Below are 25,464 nucleotides of genomic sequence, written 5' to 3'. Positions count from 1 at the left end.
AAATGATTGATCTGATCCTGATTTAACTTTGGTATTTAGTATCTGTCTAGGAAATTGTCCATTTCATCCAGATTTCCCATATGTTGAGTATAGTCTTTTGTAGTAGGATCTGACGATTTTAAAAAATTTCCTCAGTTTTTGTTGTTATACCTCCCTTTTCATATCTGATTTTGTCAGTTTGGATACTATATCTGTGCCCCCTGGTTAGTCTGGCTAAGGGTTTGCCTATCCTGCTGATTTTGTCAAAAAAAAAAAAAAAAAAAAAAAGCTCCTGGTTTATAGTTCTTTTTGTTTCTACTTGGTTGATTTCAGCCCTGAGTTTGATTATTTCCTGCCTCTACTCCTCTTAGGTGTCCTTTCTTCTTTTTGTCCTAGAGCTTTTTTTTTTTTTTTTTTTTTTTTTTTTTTTTTTTTTTTTTTTTTTGGATTTTCTTTTCTGCTTCAATCTATTTGGAGTTCTATAGGCCTCTTAAAAGATTATGGGCATCTCTTTCTTTAGGTTAGAGAAGTTTTCTTCTATAATTTGTTGAAGATATTTCCTGATGGCCCTTTAAGTTGGGAATCTTCACCCTCTTCTATACCTATTATCCTTAGATTTGGTCTCCTCATTGTGTCCTGGATTTCATGGATTTTTTGGGGTAGGAGCTTTTTGCAGTCTTCATTCTCTTTGACTGTTGTGTTAATGTTTTCTATGCTATCTTCTACACCTGAGATTCTTCTCTCTCTTGTATTCTGCTTGTAACTATGACTCCTGATGTCATTCCTCGGTTTTCTATATCCAGGGTTATCTCCCTTGGTGTTCCTTTGTTGTTTCTATTTCCATTTTTTAGATCCTGGATGGTTTTGTTCAATTCCTTCACCTGTTTGGTTGTATTTTCCTGTAATTCTTGAAGGGATTTTTGTGTTTCCTCTTTAAGGGCTTCTACCTGTTTATCTGTATTCTCCTGTATTTTTTTTTAAAAAGAGAGTTATTTATGTCCTTCTTAAAGTCTTCTATCATCATCATGAGATGTGATTTTAAATCAGAGTCTTGCTTTTCTGGTGTGTTGGGGCATCCAGGGCTTGCTGTGGTGGCAGAACTGAGTTCTGATGCTGCCAAGTAGTCTTGGTTTCTGTTGCTTATGTCCTTGCCCTTGTCTCTCACCATCTGGATAACTCTGGTGTTAGCTGGTCTTGCTGTCGATGACTGTGGCTTGTCCCTCCTACATGCCTATGTGTCATTACTCCTGGGAGACCAGTTCTCTCCAGGAGGAATTTGGTATGGAGAGCTCTGGCACAGGGTCAGCTCCAGGGTATGGATGGAAACTGGAAGGGTCTAGTCTCCCTGATTCTTTCTTGGTTCCTGTGTCCTGATGGTCCTGGGAGGGTCCCTGTTGGGGAAGGAATTTTAGAAAAAGTGGTGGTTTTACCTGTGCTCACAGGTGTGTCAGAGCTCCTGGGAAACCAGTCCTCTCCTGACAGAATTTGGGTATAGAGTGCTGTGGCACAGAGATCAGCTCTAAGGAAGCCTTTCTTCTAACAATTTTTTTTATCTAGATTAAAACTTGAGTGATCTTCACTCAAAAGTTGGCTTACATTACCTGTGATAAGTTTGTTTCTAAGTGTTTTCTTATCTTTCTTCAGAACATTTGTAAGATTTGGGCAGTTGCAAATTATTTTTCTAAATATTGATGTGGTAAAAGATTTTTATGTTGACTATAAGGTCAGCGAAGCATTGAGATCTTTAAAGCATGAGGTTAGGGTAAATAATCCAGACACAGAGGCACCCCTTAATAGGGATTCCTCTCACAATACCAGGCTGTCAGAACAGTTCTCTACCATGTGCCAAGAAAGCTTTAAGGAAACTTCTTAGTATAGGACAAAGAGATAAGATTGTCTGGTCAGAGCTAAATGGGCAGAAGTGTGAAAAAATACATTTTTTACACAGTACTGAGCCTCAGGTACTTTGTAAGAGTATCACACAATAAGACTAATATAGAATCATTCACTTGGCCCCTTTTCCCAGTCCTGGCTACCATTGCTCTAAGTTCACTAGAAGAACCAAAGACAAACAGAAGTCAGTATGATCTGAGCCTAAGAGTGTTCTCTCTACATTGCAGGTTGATTCAAAGGATCACGGATGCTGTATGTATTCTAGAATTGCTTTGTTAAGTCGCATTCTTGATAAAAATTAAGCACTTACTGCACCACTCTTTTCAGAGTGACCTGATAGCAGTGAGAATATCAGGCTTGGTTTAGAACAACTGGTATTCCAAGAGACACAATCATAGTCATGTGTCTTTAGTTCTATCATTTATTTTAGTCACCTTGTGATTTTCCAAAACAAATAATATCTACATGTGTTTCCTTCCCCCCAATTGTTTGGCTCTATTTTCCAGCGAATTTCCAATGTCAATTATGTCAATGAAAAAAAAATGGAGAGTTCACACTTTCCCCACAGTAGTTTGTAGCTCACCACAGACATCCTTGATTGATTTGTTTCTCAGTGTATATCCTGCTGAAGAAGAACCTACCAGGACAGGGAGTCACGTGACACAGGGAGTCACCTGACCCAGAGTGTGAGCTAGAGTCTAGGAGAACAAAATGTGTCTCCAGATAGGAGGTGTGAAAGTAACATTCCAAATTATAAACTGTGTTTTTTTTATTCTATCGAGATTTGGGTAGAAATTATGGAGGAACTCTAGCTTTCCAGAATAATTCCAACAAACAGTGAACTCTGAACTGTACTTTAGCTGTCTCATTGGTCAAAGGTGAAGGTAGCATCCATGCATTATGCTGGAGATACTAGTTTCAAAGCTAGAGACAGCACAGGTAGGCTCTGGTTGTTTAGCTCACAGAAAACTAGGCTACGATGCAGAAGGCATTGGGTTCAATCCTCAGCACTGCATTCCTTGGGGAGTTGGTATACAGTTTTGTAATCCCAGCACTGTAGAGAGGAATGCATGGTGAGCAGTCTGAGGCATTTTCTGGTCAGCCCAGGTTGTGACATGAGACCCTGTCTGAGAAGAGTAAAACAGCTGCCAGAAACAACAAAAACCAAAACAACCCAGAAAAATAAAAACCTTTTTGCTTCTTATCAGAAAAATGGGAGACTCTACATCAGAAAGCATGGTGGATGGGTGTCATCATTGGGTTTACTTCAACATGGCTTATTTTAGAGAAATACTTTAGTGCTATAGATGCTATTAGTGTAAGTCCAAAGAGCCCCACATTTTATGGCTCATGTCAACTAAGTTACTAATATGGTCTCATTATTTTGAGCTACACTTTGTGTCTGAAGGCTACATCCCCTCACTAGTGCTGTTCCCATGTTGGCTAATAGGAAAGTGTAGGGAGCCTATACACTTAGTGGAAGTATATACTCATTATCAAACAATATGATTTCATGTCACTATTTTAATATGCCTATGAACGAGGGAATATCTATGGATTGTTGCTCTTAAAGGCAAATAGGACTGTGTATCTTGTTCAAGCCTGGACTGTGGATAGTAAAGTGTGTAGTGTAGAAACTCGACTTTGTTGTGGAAGAATGAGCAGGAGAGGTGTACACACTCAAACCTAGTGAAGGCTGTGCCCTTCTCTGGGACTACTCTTAGTTCAGGCTTCACAGAGAGAGTGTTGGTGACAGTTGTCACCTAGAAAGTGGTGTGCACAGACACATCCATTAAATCACCAAATCACTAGGTTTACATGCATCTTAATGGCTATCTAACACACTGAGTCCCATTGCTTCTCTGTCAATACTGTCATTCCCATAAACTGAGGCCTTACTATGCCATACTTGTGTTAAATGGACCCTGATGTTGTGATATTCCAGAAGCAATTCTCTGTATCAGATGAGTGTGCTTGAAAGTCACTATTGAGATCAAAGTCATACACAGAACAGTTGTTAGATTTTTTGGGTTTTGTTGTTTATTTTTAAAATTCAACTGAGCTGACCCCTATTTTTTGTGAATGCATTCCAGTTAGTTCGATCTTGACAAAGCTGAGGCGTAGGCCCACCAACTCCTCGAGGGTCAAACCCGAAAGATCACCTGTGGATGTGAAGGCCTGCGGCCTTGGTAAAGGTACTGTTGATATTCAATAATTAGTTTGATTTATTAATAGTCATTGGTGGTAACACTTGTATTACTCACTTTCCTGTTGCTGTGATCATACACTAGGAAGAAAAGCAGCTTATAGAAGAAAGATTTTGTCCCATTAAGATCACACAGGGATCAATGTCAATCATGGTGATGAAAGTCATGGCAGCAAGCAGCCTGAGAGACCATGATTTTAATGGCAAACAGAAAACAGCCACCTGGAAGTTGGGTGAGGCTGTGAATTCTCAAAGTCTGCCTACAGTGGTGTAGGTTCTCCAGTGATGTTCGACTTCCTAAACATTTCACAAGTTTTCCAAACAGCATCAACTACCAGGGCACAAGGTTTCCATTATAGGAGCCTGTGGCTGCCCCAGCACATTGTACTTCTGGCCTCTGTAGGCTTATGACCATATTATAATGCTAAATGCATTGCGCTCAATTTGAAAACGTCTCCACAGGGTGCCAAGCCTTAATTGATACATACACAGCATAACTCCTTCACCTAAGGTTCAGGGAACATCAAGGAAGACTGAATAGAAAAGTTGTAAAAACCAGAAGAGCAGGAAATCTGCTCCCAGAAAAATGACAGGGAAGCTTCACCAAATGATAGCTCAACAGTATGGCTGCCTACACAAGACCTGAAGTAGATACAATACCAACAGAGAAGCTAACATGGAAGAGGAGAATCTCACTGAGCCCCATCCCTAGGGAAAGAAGTGTAGACAACTGGAGACTACTGAGAACAGGAGAAACAGTCTTCTTCAGAGATGAACTCCTCCCCCTCCCCCAACCCCGTTATCCAACAGTGAGTGATCAACCCTGAATCATATACAAACAAGTCACATCAGACAGGTTACTGAACAGGTTGCATTCACATATTCATTCTGAGAAGTCCCATGTTCAACCACGAACTGGAAAGAGAGAGAATGAACAGGAGTTAGGGGGAGGCTAAGGGCTCTTCAAACCCTTTCGTCAGTAACATCCTTCAGCAAGGCTGTCCCCTAAAGGTTCCATGACCTTCCCCATCAGAGCCACTATCTAAGGACCAGATGTATCTGAACATATAGGGGACATTTCTTTTTCAAACCATAATACTATATCACTCTTTAAAAATACTAAAACTATCTTGCTTAATTTTAATGTGCCAAGTGTTCCTTTCCATAGCCCATCAGCAGAGTGCAACCATAGAATTTAACAATGTAATTCAATGGCCATTGTGGTTCTCACTGAATGATATGAACCAAAGGAAAGCGGAGCAGGTTCTTGTGGGAGGCAGTGTGGGTTCACCTACTACAGTCAGTAATATGTAAGCCACTCTCCACAGACTTGCTTCCAGACATTAATGTCATGAGTGATGACAACACTGAAAATGAGTTTTTTTCTGAGACCAGCTTGAATTGCAAAGACCATGGAAGGCACTAGCACTTCTGGTCAGATCCAATGAGAGGGTATAGCAGCAGTCAGCAGTCAGGTGATTCCTTCTGCTTGGGAGGCAAAAGAAGAGAGAAAGTCAATGTAAGGATTTCTGAATGGGGAGAAGGAATAAGGCACCTCCATGACTCAATCATCATGTTTAGTTGCTTTTCTTGTTTCTGTGACCAAATAACAGAAAAAAAATTAATGAAGTAAGGGTTTATTTTGGCTTATAGGTCAAGGGTACATTCTGGAAGGAAAATGTCTCAGCAGGTCTATGGCGCTGGCTGGTCATGTTGCATCTTTTCTCAGGAAGGAGAGAGTACATAGAGTTAGTCTTAAGTCTTCTCCAGTGACTCACTTTGTCCACAAAGGCTCCTTCTTCTACAAACTTTCTTGTGCAGGACCATCAGCTGGGGCTCTGGGATGGGGGGCATTTATAAGAAAGCCAGACACACATTCTGTGCTTTTGGCCTTGTGTAGAGTGATCATCTCATATCACATAACCTGGACTCGAGGTAAAAATACAAGAACCTGCTTTCTTTTTGACTCCTTTGTCATCCTTTCAGATAGGAAGAGAGTATGTTTCACATACAAAGCAGTGACCATGCCATCTGATCAAGAGTTAATATAGTTTGTCACAATCTTGGCAGCTGTCCCGATGTCTACTTGCTTTCCTGTGTCTTTAGCCTGCTGTGTAAAAAATAAGTATTTTAGTAATTTCCTGCGTACTGCCTTTTGCTGAAGCCACACAGCTGATAGAGGGAATCTGTTTGGACACTGGGCAAGTTAGATAACATGAAAGCATATCCTAGAGACACCTGTGTAGACTTCACGTTATTGTGCATGCCGGGTAGTGTAGAAAGCAAATGGAAAGACTTGATTTGCTATGTAAGATCAGTTTTTCACTAGGAACGATTTCTTCCTGTATCTTTATATCCTTCTTGCTGGTTAAGTGACTAGCTCAGTTAATAAAGTGCTTGCATTCAAGCATACAGACTTTCCCATAACTTGACCAATAGCTCAAGGAAGACAGGGGCATATTTCTGAGGCAGTTGTAATATAAGAGAGTGGATTTTCTAACTTTAAGAGTTCTAGACATTTAAACAAATAATGGTAACCAAACCAGTCTTTTATAGTTCATTTTATTCAAGCAGGATCTTCTGACTAGTCAGGTGGTTGGGAGTTCCTGAAGAGTAACAGTGATTTTACTTTCACAAGTGGATGCTAAATATACACTCAGGCCAACACAGGAATTAATTTTAAAGTTTTATCTGTTGCTGAGCAACAAAAGTCTGTTTTAAAGTATTACAGTGAATACCTTTGGGATAAACAAAGATATATCTGAGAACAGTAGCTTGAGAATTGACTCTAGGTCAACGATACATGTGTACTGAATGCTTCCTTAGTGATGATGGCTATTCCCTGGATGGAACTGGAGAGGCCTGATGATGAATAGACCCTAGGTCAGAATGTTGCCAAGGAGGGAGGCAGGTGTGTGGCCCTGAGGCTGAGGTTGCAAACTGCTGACCTGTGCTTATGTTTAGGCTATGAGAACCTTCACCATTGTACAAGAGTATCTCTTCTGTACGAATTTCCCTGTTGCTGAAGCAACTAGAGATCCAGGGGGCAGATGATCAAAATTCTCAGCCTTAATGTGATTTGGGGTTACTGAACCTCAACATCCACCTTACAAAAGGAATACAAAGCATGACCCAGCAAAGAAAACCTAGCAGGAGACAAAAACAATGTGTGGTGGTTATTATTTAAAATGTAAAAATGTCAGTATCTTGCACTCATCAATAAGGTATTATGTATCAACGAGTAAATAATTTAGTGTCATTTCATCATGTGCCTGATACTACATTAATTTTTCTTGAACATGTATACATTTTCAAGATCAAAATTCTATATGCTAGGGCCATAGTATTTATAGTACATATAGTAATATGATTCAATGACTAAGTGTATATTTCTTACATTTCTTGGGACCTGAGTTGACAATTCTCACATCAATATGAAGGCAGAGGGAGAGAATCAACTCCACATCCTGTTCTTTGACTCCCGATAGATGCTACATAGCATGCATTCTTACATAGACACTGTGTATGTGTGCATTCACACACAGTAATGAATGAGCAATGTCAAAACATAAGATCATGGTAAAGGAATACAGAATCTGTGTATGTTGATCTGTAGTGGCTGAAAGAGGTTAGGAGAAATCTAGAAAGACTTGAAATCTGCTGGAAAAAGGGATAGAACTCTCATTTATCACAACCTTTATCCAGTGTTGACCCACTGGGGAATAACATTCCATTCTCATTTCTCTTGAGGTCTTGCATTGCTCTCCTTTTTCAGAGCTGTGAGAAGGGTCTTGCAGTGCTTCAACTATATTTGTTAACTCTATGCATCTAGGCGAGGCATATAGACTCAATCCATATGTCACTGTCACTGCCAACATAAAAACCCTTGCCCATGACAAGTGATGTCATGAGCTGAAAGTTCTTCCTGTCCCCCTAGATTTGAATGAGGAAGATCGAAGGAAGATTTTAGGAAAAGAGGCAACACTGCCACTGGTCTCAGGAGAAGAGTTAACAAGAGCATTGACTCACGTAAGATGGCTTTTCCTTCTTTTCTCAGATAGAAAGGTTACTTTCATGATACAATTTCTAGTGTAGATGAAAACAGGTGTAAGAATTTGACAGGCTACTGTATAGGAGAAGTTTCTGTTTCTTCTACAACTGTCCTCTTATCTTTCTGCCAGGGGTCTCCTAAGGTTAAGACAGGTGGGTTGAGTTTCCCCAAATATTGATGTAGCAGAAGATTCCTTTGTCCATTAAGGGACATTGAGGCAGAGACACCTTTAAAGGATGAAGTTAGAGTAGATGATTGGGCTGCAGGGGCACTCCTTACAAGGGATTCATCTCACAGCACCAGGTTGCATAATGCTTCTCTACCAAGTTTCAAAGTAGCTCTGAGGGAAGTCTTAGCAGGGGACAAGGGATTAAGTTTGCCTGATCTGGGCTAAATGGGCAAAAGTGTAAAAATTACTTATTTTCTTCACATAGTACCCAGCTTCAGGTGTTTTATAAGAATGTCACACAACAGACTAATATCAAATCTTTGACTTGGCTATTCTTCCTAGTCCTGTTTACCACTAACCTGAGACACTGAACAAACTATAGACCTGTGCAAACATAACTCATTATGATCTGGGCCTAAGAGTGTTTTCTCTAAATTTCAGGTCCAGTCTCGAAGGAGAAGATTCAGTATGTATTCTGGAATGGCTGTGTTAGGACACACTGTAGATAAGAACACTACACTTCCTCATTGTCGTTGTCTAGTTCTCCACTCTGTATTGGTTTATAAACATATTTATTTCCATTGTAAAAAATCTTCATGTTTCCCTCTCCCATTTCCCTACAGCTCTCCCCCACTGTCCCACCCATCCAAGTCTGTATGCTTCTCACTCTCTCCTTAGAAAACAGACAGGAAAAAAAAAAGAAATAAAACACAGAAAAAGCATAACAAACACACACTCTGACTCTCTCTTTCATACACACACACACACACACACACTATAGAAATACAGAATCAGAAACCATAATATACAAAATATACAAAAATATTAGTAAGATAGAACATTGAAATATGAGACAAAAACAATCTATAAAAATGTTAGTTAGGTTGTTTTTTGTCGGCTCTACTGTTGGACACAGGATGTACCAGAAATGTGGTTTATATACCCAGTGAGAATCCACTTGAGAAAACTCATGTTTCCTTTGTGAGTGGGTGTCAGTTGCAGACAGCTTCTTGGTTAGCAATGGGAGCCCATGTTTACTCCCCGTCATGGCGTGTGGACTTGTCTGGCTTGAACCTATGGATGCTGCCACCAGCTCTGTTGGGTCGTGTTGGTTTCTCATTCTTTTCAAAGCAACCTAATGGCAATGAGATTGTGGATTTGGGTAAAACAGCAACTCATATCTGAAGAGACACATGATGATCATGTGTATGTCGTTCCCTCATTCCCCTTAATGGCCTTGGGATTTCCTGTATCAAAACATGTCTTTATATGTTTTCTCCCAAAAGATATTCCAATTACCCATGTTAATTTTGTCAATGAAAAATACCAGAGACCATGCTTTACCTGTATCACTTAGTTAGTAGCTCATCACAGCAATGTCTGGTGGATTCAATTCTCAGTAGACCCTGCTACAGAAGCACCACCCAGGACAGGAGGTGAGTGTCCAGGTGGACAGCTAGGGAGTACAAGATCAAAATGTGTTCCCTGATATCTGGTATAAAAGTGACATTTTTAGTTATAAACTCAACTTATCTCCCCACGGAGACAGGAGCTGTCATTTCACAAGGACACATTCAGCTTTCCAGCTTGTCCCCAGAAATACTGCTGCCTACAGAGAATGGGAGCAGTTCCTTATCTGCTTTAGTGATCAGAGACCTCAGGTAGCAGCTGGGGATCAGGTGACAGTCATTCACAGCTGGGAAGGACAGAAAGCTGGTTTTGTGGTTTTGTTTGTGTTTTTACTCTGTCATTGGAATACCAGACTTTGACTCAGGGGTTTCTGGGTTTGATATTTAATAGTGCATAAAGTGTGATGGGTGTACCTAGGTTTGTTAACCTAGCACTCTAGCAGGGGATCCTTGGTTATCAGGAACTCAATCTCATCTTCAGTCGCTGGCCTTTCCTAGCCCATAAGACAATGCCTGAAAGACCCACTGAGAGGAGCTGGCCACGAGAAGTTGTGGGGGAGGAATGCCACATGCCATGGTCCCTTACACTACTTCTTTGGGAGGAATGGTGACTTTCTGTAGCAGGGATTGAAAATGGTTTTGTTTGTCAGCGACTTTGTCACAGTGACATTAGTAGGTAACTAGTACAGTGCCTTCATGTCAATTCGTGTCAAAAGTGGGAGGTGTAGTAAAGGTGTCGTAATGCCTTTTGTGTAGGTCATACTGCTGTGTCTGTGAACTGTAAAAGTCGCATTGTGTAAATAATGAAAGAAACAACCATATCTCCTTTCCAGAAGCCATCCAAATATGGTCTGTGGTTCTAACCATCACCATCCAGCTGATTCTCTGACATCAGCAAACACCATATAGGACCTTTGTGGCATCAGTGTTTGCTGTTAGGGGCTTTTTCTTCATTTGCCTTTTCAGCTTCCTTAGGGTTAATGTGCGTTCCTAGGAAACTGTAATGTTATACATCAAGATTCAGAACTGAACAATTGCACAGATTTCAATGTGTTCACATGATTCTAGAGTGATGTGATGTTGGCCATCTCACACTCACACTGCTCTGTTGATACTGTCCCATCCATGTGAACAGAGACCTCACCTACACTACACAAATGACCATGCCATATCTCTATTGAGTGCTCACTGATTTCCATGAGTTTCCAGAGGTGACATTCTGAATCAGACAAGTGTGTTTGCAAGTCAGTAATGAGATCAAATGTTAAACACAGAAGAATTGTTAGTCTCTTGTTTGTCTCTAATTAATCCCGTGGACCTAAATGTTTTTGTTGTGTGTGCATTCCAGTCACTGCTATGCTGAAATTATGTGGGATTCGCTGGTCCATTTCATTCACGAGTGCTGTAGCACCTGCGCCTTCAGCAGTGACAACAGTGCCATCTACAGTGACAGGAGTAGAAAATGAAGCCGGTACTGTAGAAATTCAATAATTACAGCTATTACCAGTAGTTGTAGATTATACTGTATCTCCACTATAAAAACAAATGAAGATATCTTGCAGTAGTGTTAGTATGGGAATTGTTCATTTCCCTAGCCCACTAAGTGTAGAACTATAAAACCACATTTAAACGCCTCTTTTGGTTCTGATGACATGATAAGGAACCAAAGGAAAGCTGAGCTGGTTCTTCTGTGAGGCTGTGTGGCAACAAGCACTCTGTGTGAGTCCCTCTGTCACCTGGCTCTCTTTCAGACTTAGGTGGCAGTGATGAAATGTCCAACTCATCTTGTCATACCTTTCTGAAGTACAAAGACACAGTTTCTTGTGGGTAATGGCATCCTGGTTGGATGCAGTGTAAGGGCCTTCTGGATAGAGAGAAGCCATGATGCAACTCTTATGGGATCATTTTGTTTGTTGTTTTCCTCCTTGCTATGACCTAAGAAATAGCACTGAAGGAAGGAAGTATTTTCTGCCATGTTTGAATCCCTGGCACTGTCAGGATCAGTGTGGGTGGCCTTGTTTGTAGGAGACCACTTTGTCCCTTTGCATCCACATTGAGGAGGAAACACAGTAAGCAGAAGTGGGCCTGGGCTCCAGAATCTGAAGGTTGGCCCTTCATAACTCGTTAACTCCGCATAGGCCCCAGACCTTAAAGTTTCTGCTCTCTCCTGGGGTAGCATCACGTGCAGGCCCAAACCATGACACACAGAGATATGTAGATTGCACATGTCATGTCCTATAAGGTGGAGCCTAGGTAGAAATCTAAGGACCCTCTTTCTTTTATTGCCTCTCTGTCATCTTTCCACAAAGGAAGACAGTAAATTCCAAGTAGAAAGAAATGACTATATTGTATGGTCAGGAATTCAGTTTTTTTAAAAATGTATGTTAGCAAACCAGAGTCCATGTTCTCTGCTGCTTTGTCCTCCAATTGCTTTCATTAATGATTATTTTAGTACTTTCTTTCATGCCACGAGTACGGAAAACATGCTTATGGACAGAGACTCTATTTTGACAAAGGTCAGGTCAGAATGAACATATATCACATAAACAAAGTCTGTGGAATCTTAAAACAATTATTGTCTAGAGGCATGGAAACAGAGGCATGGAAAACTTGTGTGTTGTATAAAAATCAATCTATCATGCAAAATAATGACTCATATGTCCCTTTTTATGTGGTTTTGAGGGCCAAGGGCATTTAATTTGAAAAGATGCTTGTTTTGCAACCCTTCATCAATTGGCCCCCATCTAGAGGGAGTTGCCATCCTATCAATGAGGCCTTAATAATGTAAGCCAGAATTTTTTTTAATTTCACAATACTGGAAATCATAATATAATGTTAATCCATCCAATGTTCTGAGGTTCATTTCATTCAGAATGAAGTCTATGGACCTCAGGCAACTAGAACCTTCTGTTGGAACCATGCTAGACTGACTGTAAGAATAGATACCCTTGCCAAATAGGAGTTATTTTTAAACTTTTATCTAGTTCTGCCAAACCTGAATCTGTGTGAAACTAAAATTAGTATTTTGCAGGATAAGCAGAGATAAATTGAAGAACAGCAATCACTGTGGTGCACTGTCTAAGCACCTACAGCACACTGCTGTGCTCCTTAGATCACACACTAACATCACAGACACATGTCCTTCAGTTATGTCATGCATGCCCCACCGGGAGTCAACCAGCGATACTGAGACACATACCCAAGCTCATGATGCTTTTAGATAAAAGGGCCAAGCTGGGAATCAGTGTGTGGCTCTTAATTCTCAAGTTCTAAACTTGACCTGTGCTTATAATTCAGGCTTTGTGGTCATTAGCTACCATTCCAGACAGGTCATTTTATGTGTAAATTTCTGAAACCTATAGAAATACACATGAAAAGGTGAATCCAAAGCAACCTAGCCCAGGGCATATTTTGCTACTGAAATGCCCCAGTTCACCACTGTCATGATGTTCAAAGCCATAGGATTAACCAAATGAGATAAAGATTGTGGAGGCTCACCATTTGTGATGCTCACATTGAGTACTTGGTCACTCCTTTCCTCTGCCCCAGAACTCTTTAAGAATGGAGACAAAGGACAGTGTAACTGTGACCTTACAAGTTTTGCACCTCTGTGAACTGAACACTCTGAGAGAGTGACATATAATAATCAGAGAGGCAGTTCAGTGTTAACTGATGGCTCACCTTTGTGGAAAGTCTCAATCCTCAGTGGCCCATGGGTGCCACATCACCATCCTTCCCCCACTTAGTGTGAGCTGGTCAGATGAATCTGAGCAGCTGCTTCACACAATGAATACAAGTCATGACATGGTAAAGGGAATACAGAGGGAGAAATAAATGCTGAGCTATGTACTTTCTTTCAAAATGTAATGAAATCAGTATGTTGCACTACTCAATAAGATATTGTGTATCAAGAAGTGAATACTTATGTATCATTACATCTCCAGGATGATACATTCCTATACCTTGAACAATGTGTATGCTAAAATCACAATCCTATGTGCTAAGTTTGGCAAGAAGACTGACTGGGTAAACATGTTTGCTTTTCAAGGATGATAACCTCAGTTTGATTCCAAGAATCCATATAAAAATTGAAGGAAAGAAACAACTGCCAAAGTTCTTCTCTGACTCTCACACACGTTATGAAATGTACCACCACACATATACATCATATGCACACATATGCATAATAATAATAATGTAATTTTCAAAAATACATATTTATTTGATACATATGAGTACACTGTATTTGTTTTCAGAGACACCAGAAGAGGGCATTATATCCCACTAGAGATGGTTGTGAGCCACTATATGGTTGCTGGGAACTGAACTCAGGACTTCTGGGAGAGCAGTCAGTGCTCTTAATTGTTAAGCCATATCTCCAGTCTCCAATAAAAGTAATCTGAAAGCTAAAGTCATGTATGGTTAATGAATATAGGATATATTAACATTGGTCTGTGGTGGGTAAAATACATTTTGTGGATACCTAGAGAATAGCAAATTTTTTTTTGAAAATGGTCTGAAGAAGTGATAGAAATCTGTAATTTAACATGACATTTATTGCAGTGTTTATGAAGTTGTCCTAGGTATTTTTCCACCAATGCCAAAAGCAACTTGGTGCAAAAAAGGTTTATTTAGCTTACACTTCTCAGTAACAGTTCATCATACAGGGAACACATGGCTGGAGTTCAAACAGGAATCAGGAGGCAGGAACTGAAGCAGAGAGCATGGAAGACCATGCTCACTGGCTTGCTTTTCCACACTACCAAAGGAGTCTTTAGAAACTGTTGGTTCTCTCTAGTGGGACAACCAGCTACAGCTACCACCAAGCCTGGGAGAGAAATTAATTTTTACAATTTCTTCTTCTCCAAGCCACTTGTGGTCCCACAATGTTTGTTGTATATAATATGTATATATGTAAAACATGACTTCATTTTCATACATACATACATATACATATGAAAGTTCCTAGAAAGCCATTCATCGTTTATCATAGATAGATAGAGGCCTGGAAACACTGGTTCTATTATCAGGGAGGGAATGAAGAGCAGCATCAACAGGGCATATCCACACAGTGGCAACAGAGAAGCCATGCTGCCGGCACACTGTAAAATACCTTCCTCCTGCCATCCATCCAGCTTTCTTTTTAGACTGCTATCAGAGGAGGCACTCTCCTAATGCTGGGTGGATCTGCTGGCCTTAATTAAGGCAATCGACACAAGTAATTGCCTTAATTAAGGCAATTCTTTAGGTGAAGCTTCCTATTCATGTGATTCTAATTTGTGACGAGCAGGGATTAAAATCAACCTTAATACTGATCCAATTCAATATCAATTCAGTTTGACAGTGCTTTAATTCTCATTGTTTAGAAGGACAGCCATAGTTGTTCTAGTATAGACTACAGCTATAGTCCATTATGCATATCAAGTTAATAACTGTTGACTGTGACAAATGTTGCCAGGAGCTGAAAGTTCTTTCTATTCCTATAGAATTGCACAAAGAACAAATGAAGGCCTCAGGAAGACAGGGAACATCACCATTGCCTGAGGTAAGTTGGCTTTCTTTATCCTCAGACAGAAAGGTTACTCTCGTGATACTTTATTTTTATGGCTCTCACATCTCTGTAATAAAACTGCTCACACACTACGGGTATTAGAGTACTTACAAGGGAGGAGGACAAAAGTCACCCATGATAAGACACAGCATGAGAGGAAAGTATAAATCATGTCAGGTTCCACAGTGCATGTCAGGAAGCTCCTCTTCTGCAGACATTTTCCTGTTTAGATGGAAACATGAGTAAGAAGTTGACAGGCTACTGTATAGGAGAAGTTTCTGTTTCTTCTACAACTGTCCTCTTGTCTGTCTGCCAGGGGTCTCCTAAGGTTGACACAGGTGGATTGAGTTTCCCCAAATATTGATGTAGCAGAAGATTCCTTTGTCCATTAAGGGACATTGAGGCAGAGACACCTTTAAAGGATGAAGTTAGAGTAGATGATTGGGCTGCAGGGGCACTCCTTACAAGGGATTCATCTCACAGCACCAGGTTGCATAATGCTTCTCTACCAAGTTTCAAAGTAGCTCTGAGGGAAGTCTTAGCAGGGGACAAAGGGATTAAGTTTGCCTGATCTGGGCTAAATGGGCAAAAGTGTAAAAAATACTTATTTTCTTCACATAGTACCCAGCCTCAGGTGTTTTATAAGAATGTCACACAACAGACTAATATCAAATCTTTGACTTGGCTATTCTTCCCAGTCCTGTTTACCACTATCCTGAGACACTGAACAAACTATAGACCTGTGCAAACATAACTCATTATGATCTGGGCCTAAGAGTGTTTTCTCTAAATTTCAGGTCCCGTCTAGAAGGCACAAATACAGTATGTATTCTGGAATGGCTGTGTTAGGGCACAGTGTAGATAAGAACACTGCACACACTCCTGTTTGTCTGGTTCTCCACTATTTCAAAGCATCTTTCTGGCAAGATTGTGAATTTAGCTTAAAACCACCAGTGATACCCCAAGAGATATACCATGGTCACTTGTGTCTCATTCCCTCATTTACCCTCATTGCTGCAAGATTTGAATTATGTGTTTTCTCCCCAAAGATAGCCCAATTGCTCAACCCAATTTTCAGCCAATTTTGCAAATGAAAAAACCTGAGAGCATGCTTTACCTACATTATTTAATCAAAGCTCATCATAGTGGGGTATGATAGAGTCATTTCTCAGCATAGCCTGCTACAGAAGAGCCAACTGTGATCAAATGCTCTTCTGTCCATCTCCTCTCATCCACATGGATTGAGATCATAACTACACTGACCATGTCACATCAGCTTTAAGTGTTCACTGGTGTCCTTGGTCTTCCAGAAGTGACTTTGGGAATCAGACAAATGTACTTGCAAATAAGTAATGAGAGCAAATGTTTCAGCCAGGGCAGTGGTCAGCCTTCCTTTCATGTGATCCAGCTAACCTGTTTTTGTTGTGACTGCATTCCAGTTTCCCCTACATTGAAAAGACTGGGTTCTGCCCAGCATCATGAAAACAATGAAAACATCATGAAACCTCAATCAAAGAGTGTGCATACAGCAGAGAAGGCCTGTGGTACTCAAGACGGTACTGTGAAAATTCAATAATGTTTGAATTCTTAAAATCAACACATTAACTTTACTGTGCTTTGCCTGCATGTATGTGGGTGAAACACATGTTGCATAGTACCAGTGGAGGCAAGAAGAGGGCATACAATAGACCAGAATTGGAGTACCACATGGATTTGAACCACCATGCTACTACAGAAATATTCCATCTCAATCCAGGGCTTCTATGCTGCCTTTGGCCATTCAGTTCCTAGATAAAAGAAATTCAACCTTTAGATCTACCCTCTGTGCTACTAGAATCCATTTCCTCATCTATAATGCCAAGTTATAACTTGCCATGTTCCATCCTGGCAGCTCTAAAGTCCAATTTGCTACCCCCAGAGTTAAGTTTTCATGGTTCACCTATCTGATGACAGCTTCCCCCTTTCTCCACCTTCTTCTCCCTCTCCTCGTGGTTCTTCTCTCAAGCCAAGTCTGGGCAACCCCAAGCCCTGCTTCTCTCAATTCTGCCCACATGGCTACAGGTTATACTTGTAGGCTATATGCTATAGCTTTAGGCTGTAGGCATCTTTACTCATCAATCAGGGGTAACTTGGAGGGCAAGGTTGCATAGTGTCACTTGGGTCTATGTGCAGATTCTCTTGGCCTTGGGGACAACTAGGCCTTGGAGGCTAGTATTTAGCAGAATAATACATAGCAAAAGACCAAACTTCAAAACCATGTGGGTGCTGGGAATCAAACACTAGTCCTCTGGAAGAGCTGTGCTGTTAACTATAGGGCCATCTCTCAAGTTCCTAGTTCACTATTAATAATAGGAGCTGTAAGTAAGACTGTATCTCTGTGTCACAAGAATTAAGATGTTTTGCAGTATTTTTAATATATGAGGTGTTACTCTAGCTCATTAGGAGAGTGTCTATTGTGGTTCTCAGTGACTGATGTGAGCCAAAGGAAGTTGAGCTCATTCTCATGTGAGGCAGGGTAGCTTCAGCTATTATGGTCACTAAGGTAGGAGTCACTCACTGTCTCCATTGATTGTCTTCCAGATGTTGATATGTTTGAAGATAGGACTGAAAATGACTTGGGTATGAGGACCAGCCTCTATAGCAATGACCTTGGTGGTGGTATGGTAATGGTAATCCTGGTCACATCCAACTCTTCCCTGCCTTTCTTCCAGATACTGGTGATTTGGATGACAGTGATGTTGTGAATGAGTTGGGTAAGGAGAACAGCCTTCAAAGATGGTCTTGGTAGTGGTAGGTCATTGCTGGTAAGATCTCGTTCTTCACTGTGTCTGTTGGTTGCTCTGCCATTTAAACAGGATCTTTGCCAGCACACCTGCTTCCTCCTGTTTCCTTTGTTGTGCTTAATGAAGCTCTTGGCAATTGTGTCCATAATAGTTTGACTTTGGGAAACTGACCTGTGACAGAGGGAATCTAGCTGGTGGGACAGAACTCTTTCATGCACACTTGGCACAAACCTGGAGACAGGAATCTTACAGTTGGACCACCAGTACAAGACGAGCAGACGTCATTGTGCTCTGTCCATACACGCAGAACCATATGCAGGTTTCTTTCTCTCCTTTTGGTCCTTTTAGTCCCACTTTATAGGACACACCTGGAGCAAGAGCAGGGCACTCTAGCCTTTGCTCACTGTGGCTTCTGGGAGGTGAGCACAGAACTTGCACTTCATTTACAGCTGGTACTCTGCACACTTGAGGGGCTTGTAGGGGTGCCAGGCAAGGGGGGTTAAGAGGGTGACCTGTCCATTTGGGAGTCTCCCACCTAGTGAGCTGATGGGGGATATGGCTTTTGGCTCCTGTTTGGCCTGTTTTTCAAATATTCTCTCTTGAGTACATACGAGGACGAGGACTGGATATTAAATATCTCCCACAGCTATGGCAGACAGTTAATAGAGCTAAAACACATGGACACTTGGCCGCCATCTCTTTGAAACTCTGGAGCCATAGAGTCACATATGCCCAAACCTCACTTTCCTACCCCTATCTTCTACCATCAAGTTGTCATGGCTACCTGAGATCTCTGGTTGTCCCCAGATATCCGTGGAGTTTCTGTGTGTTCTGCTTGAGAGAGTACTGAGGTGTTTCTTCAGTTCTGTAGGCACTAGTTTGAGCTAAATATTCTTTCCTCCATTGCCTTCCAAGAAGCCTTTGAGGCAATGCCACAGCCTTTGCTTATCATAAAGTGTGATCTCTCATTGTCTGTGCACTGAGTCTCTGTTCTGTGTCCTGCTCAGCTCCCAAAACCTGCTTCCTTGGCCACATCCTGCAATCACTCTTTCTCTGAGTATCTCTTACCCATAGTCCCTTCTTCCTTCTGTTTCTTTAGGCTATGTTGGCACTGGATTCCCTGCCTGACATCCTAGGAGACTCTGGGATCTTTTTCACCTGTTACCTTGCTCTTGACCTGGTGTCCCTAGTCCCACCAGCCACAGAACTGAGTGTTTTATTAATAGTTCTTCACTTACCCACTATCTCTCTGTCAGAGTACCTTGTGCCTTATGAATTATGGCCCTAGTGGACTCCCTTACAAAGTTGCTCACACAGACTTGATCCCAATGGTGAGAAGAGAGAACTGAGCACTTCATAGGAATATTCCTAGGGAGACAGACATTTGAGACTTAGTATGCCACCTCAGTTGCTCCTTTTACTGGGTAGCAGATATGAAGTTTGCTGATGACCAGCTGTTCAAGTAGGAGAACTGTACCAAGAGGGAGTAGTTCAATGCCCTGAGAAGTGTTATTCCCAGCATGAGAATAGACATAGGGAAAGAATCAAAACCAGCAGCACTTTCCCCAAACGTGGGGCATAGCAGGAAAGAAGGCACCTCAGTGGTCACTTTGATCTTTCCAGGGAACTGTGACAAGAATTTTGTCAAAACCTCATCTCTGTCTCTTAACTAAATTAATTTCTGTTTCCAGATTCAGAGACGAAGGCTGTACCTGTTCATCCTCCACGTCGTGCATGGGAGGACAACAGGAAAATCAGAAAGTGACCTGTCACAGCAGGAGACATGGCTGAGCCATTAAAGGCTAAGCTCACAACCATAAAAATATAAGTAACTGTTCCTCCTGTATTCACCCCAGATGTAAATATGTTAAGCTGATTGTTAAATTGTTTTAAAAATAAAATGTTGATAAATATATTAGTATCATTAAATTGCACTTAAAGAACAACTCTGGAAATGTGGACAAATTAGTGAGCTGGGAAACAAATGCAGGCATAACTTAGGTCTACAGGTAAGTGTGGGTAAAAGGAAACCATCGAAACCCCCACTGGAGTGGAACTGGTGACTGTCCAGTGACAAGGCAACAGTCTAGGACCTCAGGTCCTCTTGTGCTTCCTCAAACAGGAGGATAAAGAGAAGGATGTGCTCAAAAGGAGCAGAGTGGACCCACCTGCCTAAAAGACCCCTCTTCTGTGTCATCCAGTGCAGTGTTGTCATCAATCACGAGGCCATACATCCGGATGTTGTACTCATCCCATGTCACAGTACCATAGCTGTTCTTATCACATTCGATAAACTGCTGTTTGGCTTCTTGCATAGTGTAATGCTTAAAAGACATATGAATCAACTGACTGAGTTCATCTACAAGAATTTCCCATAACACAAGAATATTTACAAGAATTCCAATCTGAGTGATGATTTTTGACCGTTTTTGAAAAAGTAACTTCAGTGTTTGAAAAAACAGAAAACTGGCCTATTAGTATTGATAAAAATAAGGAGGTGGGGAGAACCCGAGAGTCCAGGGATTTTGGAATTATTCTGTCTCTTAAGAAGCATAGAGAATTGAATGGCTACTTATCTTACTATGCTTTAGAAAAAATTATGATTTATAAAAGCTTTAAGTTTTTCTTTAACTTATAAGTTTAAAAAATAAGCATGTGCATACACATTTTACACACACACACACACACACACACACACACACACATAATATGTGCTTTTTTTTGAGACAAGGTCTATGTACCTGGATTGGCATAGAACTTACTACATAGACCAGATTGGCCTCAAACTCAGAATCCTCCTGCCTCTGCCTTCCAAATGTTGGAATGGATTATAGTTGGGTCCATCACACCTTAATCAAGATGTGTTAGTAGACATGGTTTAAACTGTGAACAGTAGTCAGGCCCCTGAAGGCAGAGAAGTGCTGTTCTGGTAGAGTTCCTTTAATCATCATAGCATGTGGAAGAAATTTTAACAAAGCAGTAATGATAATTTCTGCCTTTCTTGTATAACTTCCAGTATTTGTACTTCCAGTATTCCATGCTATTTGCAAGCTTTTTTAAAAAATCAAATATTTCACAAAATATAATGGAAGATGTGAAGATTCTCTATACAGAAAAACAGCAATGATTTGAGATTCTGTGTCTTGTCTACTGTGGTATAAAGCCATTTCCCAAGTCATGTTCTTAAAAAATGAAAGCAGATATCTTAGAAATTTAAAAGGCATGCTATGCTCAGGGATCAGAAGCATCCATCCAGCACGATGTGATATTTTTCCATGTTCGACACAGGTATTCAGTGCATTTTCTTCCTAAGTCCCAGGAATTTTGTTCTGTAGAACTGACAAGCGATTCTTAAACTATTATTCAAAGAAAAGGCCAAGTAACACAACAACAACAACAAAATAAATAAATAAAAAGATTGACTTCACCATTACAAAATGAGGAAGGACTCACACAGTGGGACTGTTTTTGAGTGTGAAATGTTCTACATGAGTGTACTCGTGTTTGAACACTTGTTCCCTAGATGGAAGAAGTGGGTTTTGGGAAGCAGGTGTAAACTTTGAGGATTTGCCTGCTATTATAAGAAGATGTTGCCACAGACACAGCCTGTGCTGTGTCCATGATGGAGTGTGTCTGAATGATGGGCTGAATAAACTTTTGTCAAGTTTGGGTTAATGACACAAAGACAACTAATGTATAAATACTGGACTCACTATAAAGTTGTAGTAACTGAACCAGTTTGGCATGATTGTCAGAGAGTATCCAGAAACAAACCCTTATCCCCCAACACTTGATTCACGACATACTTGCCAATAGCAAGCTGTGTGATAAAGACTGTCCTTCCAATAAATACTGCTAGACGAATTACCTAACCATGTGAGAAAAAATAACTTACAACACATATATTCTAGATGAGTTTCACATCCAAATATTATAATCACAATAATAAAGCATATAGAAATTAACATAAGAAATTGACACATGATTCTTAAACTCATATTAAAAGAAAAGGCCAAGTAAACCAACAACAACAACAAAATAAATAAAAAAATAAATAAAACGATTAACTTTTGGGCTTTATGCTTTAACCTTTATGGCTCTGTGCAGGCAAAAATTAACAGACACAAAAATCACTGACCAATACCAAATGGTTTTACAAGTTTGATATTTAAGAATGCTTGTAGAAAATAGATAAGGACTTTCAGTCTTGGCCCGAGCACTGAGTGGGATCACCAGCGGCAGCTCTGCACCCAACCTCACAAAACCTAGATGAAGAGGGGCTATCAGGAGCTCTAACCCGGGCAGTATCTAAGGTAAGGATTCAGCAACGCTCTCCCCAAACAGGGAGTAACCAGGACACACAGGGACCCAGGAATTCACTCCTTGCCCAGAGCACTGGTCTCGGCCTGAGCTCTCAGCAGATCCTGGGAGATAGCTCTGCACCCAATCTCACAGAACCCAGAGGGAACTGGGTTCTCAGGAGATCTAACCTGGGCAGTGTCTTGGGTAAGCAGGCAGCAACACTCACACCAAATAGAAAGTAACTGGGACTCACTGGGAACCAGGAATTCACTCCTGGGCAGGAGTACCAGTTCCTTCCTGTTTGGGCCCCAAGCACAGAGCAGATCCCAGGAGACAGCTCTGTAACCAACTTCACAAAACCCAGAGGTGGCAGGGTGCCCAGGAGTTCTAACCTGGGCAGTATCTCAGGTCAGGAGACAGCAATACTCTATCCAAACAGGGAATAATCAGGACCTGCAGGGACCCAGGAATTCACTCCTCGCCCAGAGTACTGGTTCCTTCCTGTTTCCACCTGAGCACGGAGCAGATCTTGGACCTCAGCTCTAACACCAGCAGCAACACACATCCCAAAGAGTTCTGACACAACCAAGATAATAGGAAAAACAAGGCTCCAGCCAGAGAAAGCTCAGGTAGCACCAAGGAGATCCAGATGGCGAAAGGCAAATGTAAGAACATAAGCACCAGCAACCCAGAGTACTTGGCTTCATCAGAACCTAGTTCTCCTACATTAGAAAGTCCTGAATTACCCATATCACCAGGAAAGCAAGAGTCAGATCTAAAATCACTTCTAATGACGATGATAGAAAACTTTAAGAAGGACATAAATAACACCCTCAAAGAAATTGAGGAGAACACAGATAAACAGGTGAAGGAATTGAACAAAACCATCCAGGACAGAAAAATGGAAGTAGAGACAATCAAGAAATTACAAAGGGAGACTACCAGGGATATAGAAAACCTTGGAAAGTAATCAGGAGTCACCAATAGAATACAAGAGATAGAAGACAGAAGAATCTCAGGTGCAGAAGAGACCATAGAAAATATTAACACAACTGTCAAAGAAAACACAAAATGCAAAAAGTTCTTAACACAAAACATCCAGGAAATTCAGGACACCATGAGAAGACCAAACCTAAGGATAATAGATATAGAAGAAAGTGAGGATTCCCATCTTAAAGGGTCAATAAATATCTTCAACAAAATTATAGAAGAAAACTTCCCTAATCTAAGGAATGAGATGCCGATAATCATCCAAGAAGCCTACAGAACGCCAAATAGACTAGACCAGAAAAGAAATACCTCCCATCACATAATAATCAAAACACAAAATGCACAAAACAAAGAATTTTAAAAGCAGTAAGGGGAAAAGGCCAAGTAACATATAAAGGCAGACCTATCAGAATTACACCAGAGTTCTCACCAGAGACTATAAAAGCTAGAAGATCCAGGACAGATGTCATACAGACCCTAAGAGAACACACATGCCAGCCCAGGAGACTATACCCAGCAAAACTCTCAATTACCATAGATGGAGAAACCAAGATATTCCGTGACAAAACCAAATTTACACAATATCTTTCCACAAACCCAGCACTACAAAGAATAATAGCAGGAAAGCACTAATACAAGGAGGGCAATTATACCCCAGAATGAGCAAGATAGTAACCCCTTTCAACAAACCCAAAAGAAGATAACCACACAAACAACACCTCCACTGTTAACAAAAATAACAGGAAGCAAGAATCTCCTCTCCTTAATACCTCTTAACATCAATGGACTCAATTCCCCAATAAAAAGACATAGGCTAACAGGCTGGATATGCAAACAGGAAGACAAGGGAAAGCCCACATTCACATGGAAATTGAATAATATTTTACTCAATGATAATGTGGTCAGGGAAGAAATAAGGAAAGAAATTAAAGACTTTTTAGAATTTAATGAAAATAAAGACACATCATACCAAAACCTATGGGACACAATGAAAGTGGTGCTAAGAGGAAAACTCATATCTCTAAGTGCTTACAAAAAGAAACTGGAGAGGGCATACACTAGCAGTTTGACAACACACCTGAAAGCTCTAGAACAAAAAGAAGTAAATACACCCAAGAGAAGTAGACAGGTGAAAATAATTAAACTCAGGGCTGAAATAAACCAAATAGAAACAAAAAGAGCTATACAAAGAATAAAACCAGGAGCTGGTTCTTTGAGAAAATCAACAAGATAGGTAAACCCTTAGCCAGACTAATCAGAGGTCAGAGAGACAGTATTCAAATTAATAAAATCAGAACTGAAAAGGGGGACATAACAACAGAAACCGAGGAAATCCAAGAAATCATCAGATCCTACTACAAAAGCCTTTACTCAACAAAATTGGAAAATCTGGGTGAAATGGACAACTTTCTAAACAAATAGCGGTTGTCAATGTTAAATCAGGAGCAGATAAACCATCTAAACAGTCCCATAACCCTGAAAGAAATAGAAGCAGTCATTAAAAGTCTACCCACCAAAAAACAGAAGTCCGGGACCAGATGATTTCAGTGCAGAATTCTATCAGACCTTCAAGGAAGACCTAATACCAATTCTTTTCAAACTATTCCACAAAGTAGAAATAGAAGGAAAACTACCCTATTCATTCTATGAAGCTAAAATCATGCTCATACCTAAACCACACAAAGACCCAACAAAGAACGAGAACTTCAGGCCAATCTCCCTAATGAATATCGACACAAAAATACTCAATAAAATTCTTGCAAACAGAATCCAAGAACACATCAAAGCAATCATCCATCATGATCAAGTAGGCTTTATCCCAGGAATGCAGGGTTGGTTCAGTATAGGGAAGTCCATCAATGTAATTCACTATATAAACAAATTCTCAACTGAGGAATCTCAAATGGTTGAGAAGCACCTAAAGAAGTGTTTAACATGCCTAGTCCTCAGGAAAATGCAAATGAAAACAACACTTAGATTCTACCTCACTCCAGTCAGAATGGCTAAGATTGAAAACACAGATGACAGCACATGCTGGTGAGGATGTAGAAAAAGAGGAACACTCCTCCATTGTTGGTGGGATTGTAAGCTGGTACAACCACTATGGAAATCAGTCTGGCGGTACCTCAGA

General features: G+C 40.6%; 1 protein-coding gene across 1 annotated transcript in view; it reads left to right on the top strand.

The window, feature by feature from the left end:
• Positions 1-16,574, top strand: part of LOC143438759 (uncharacterized) — a 28,445-nt gene extending 11,871 nt beyond the window's left edge. Inside the window, exons 6-13 of the mRNA XM_076924459.1 lie at positions 2,100-2,124; positions 3,966-4,067; positions 8,016-8,107; positions 8,740-8,764; positions 11,056-11,178; positions 15,194-15,252; positions 16,056-16,142; positions 16,569-16,574. Of these exons, the coding sequence (XP_076780574.1) occupies positions 2,100-2,124; positions 3,966-4,067; positions 8,016-8,107; positions 8,740-8,764; positions 11,056-11,178; positions 15,194-15,252; positions 16,056-16,142; positions 16,569-16,574 (519 nt within the window). The remainder of the gene's footprint in view (positions 1-2,099; positions 2,125-3,965; positions 4,068-8,015; positions 8,108-8,739; positions 8,765-11,055; positions 11,179-15,193; positions 15,253-16,055; positions 16,143-16,568) is intronic.
• Positions 16,575-25,464: the final 8,890 nt, after the last annotated feature.

This window comes from Arvicanthis niloticus, chromosome 26 (genome assembly GCF_011762505.2).
Source record: "Arvicanthis niloticus isolate mArvNil1 chromosome 26, mArvNil1.pat.X, whole genome shotgun sequence".
Classification (NCBI taxonomy): domain Eukaryota; kingdom Metazoa; phylum Chordata; class Mammalia; order Rodentia; family Muridae; genus Arvicanthis; species Arvicanthis niloticus.
This window is presented reverse-complemented; position numbering and strand designations above follow the sequence as displayed.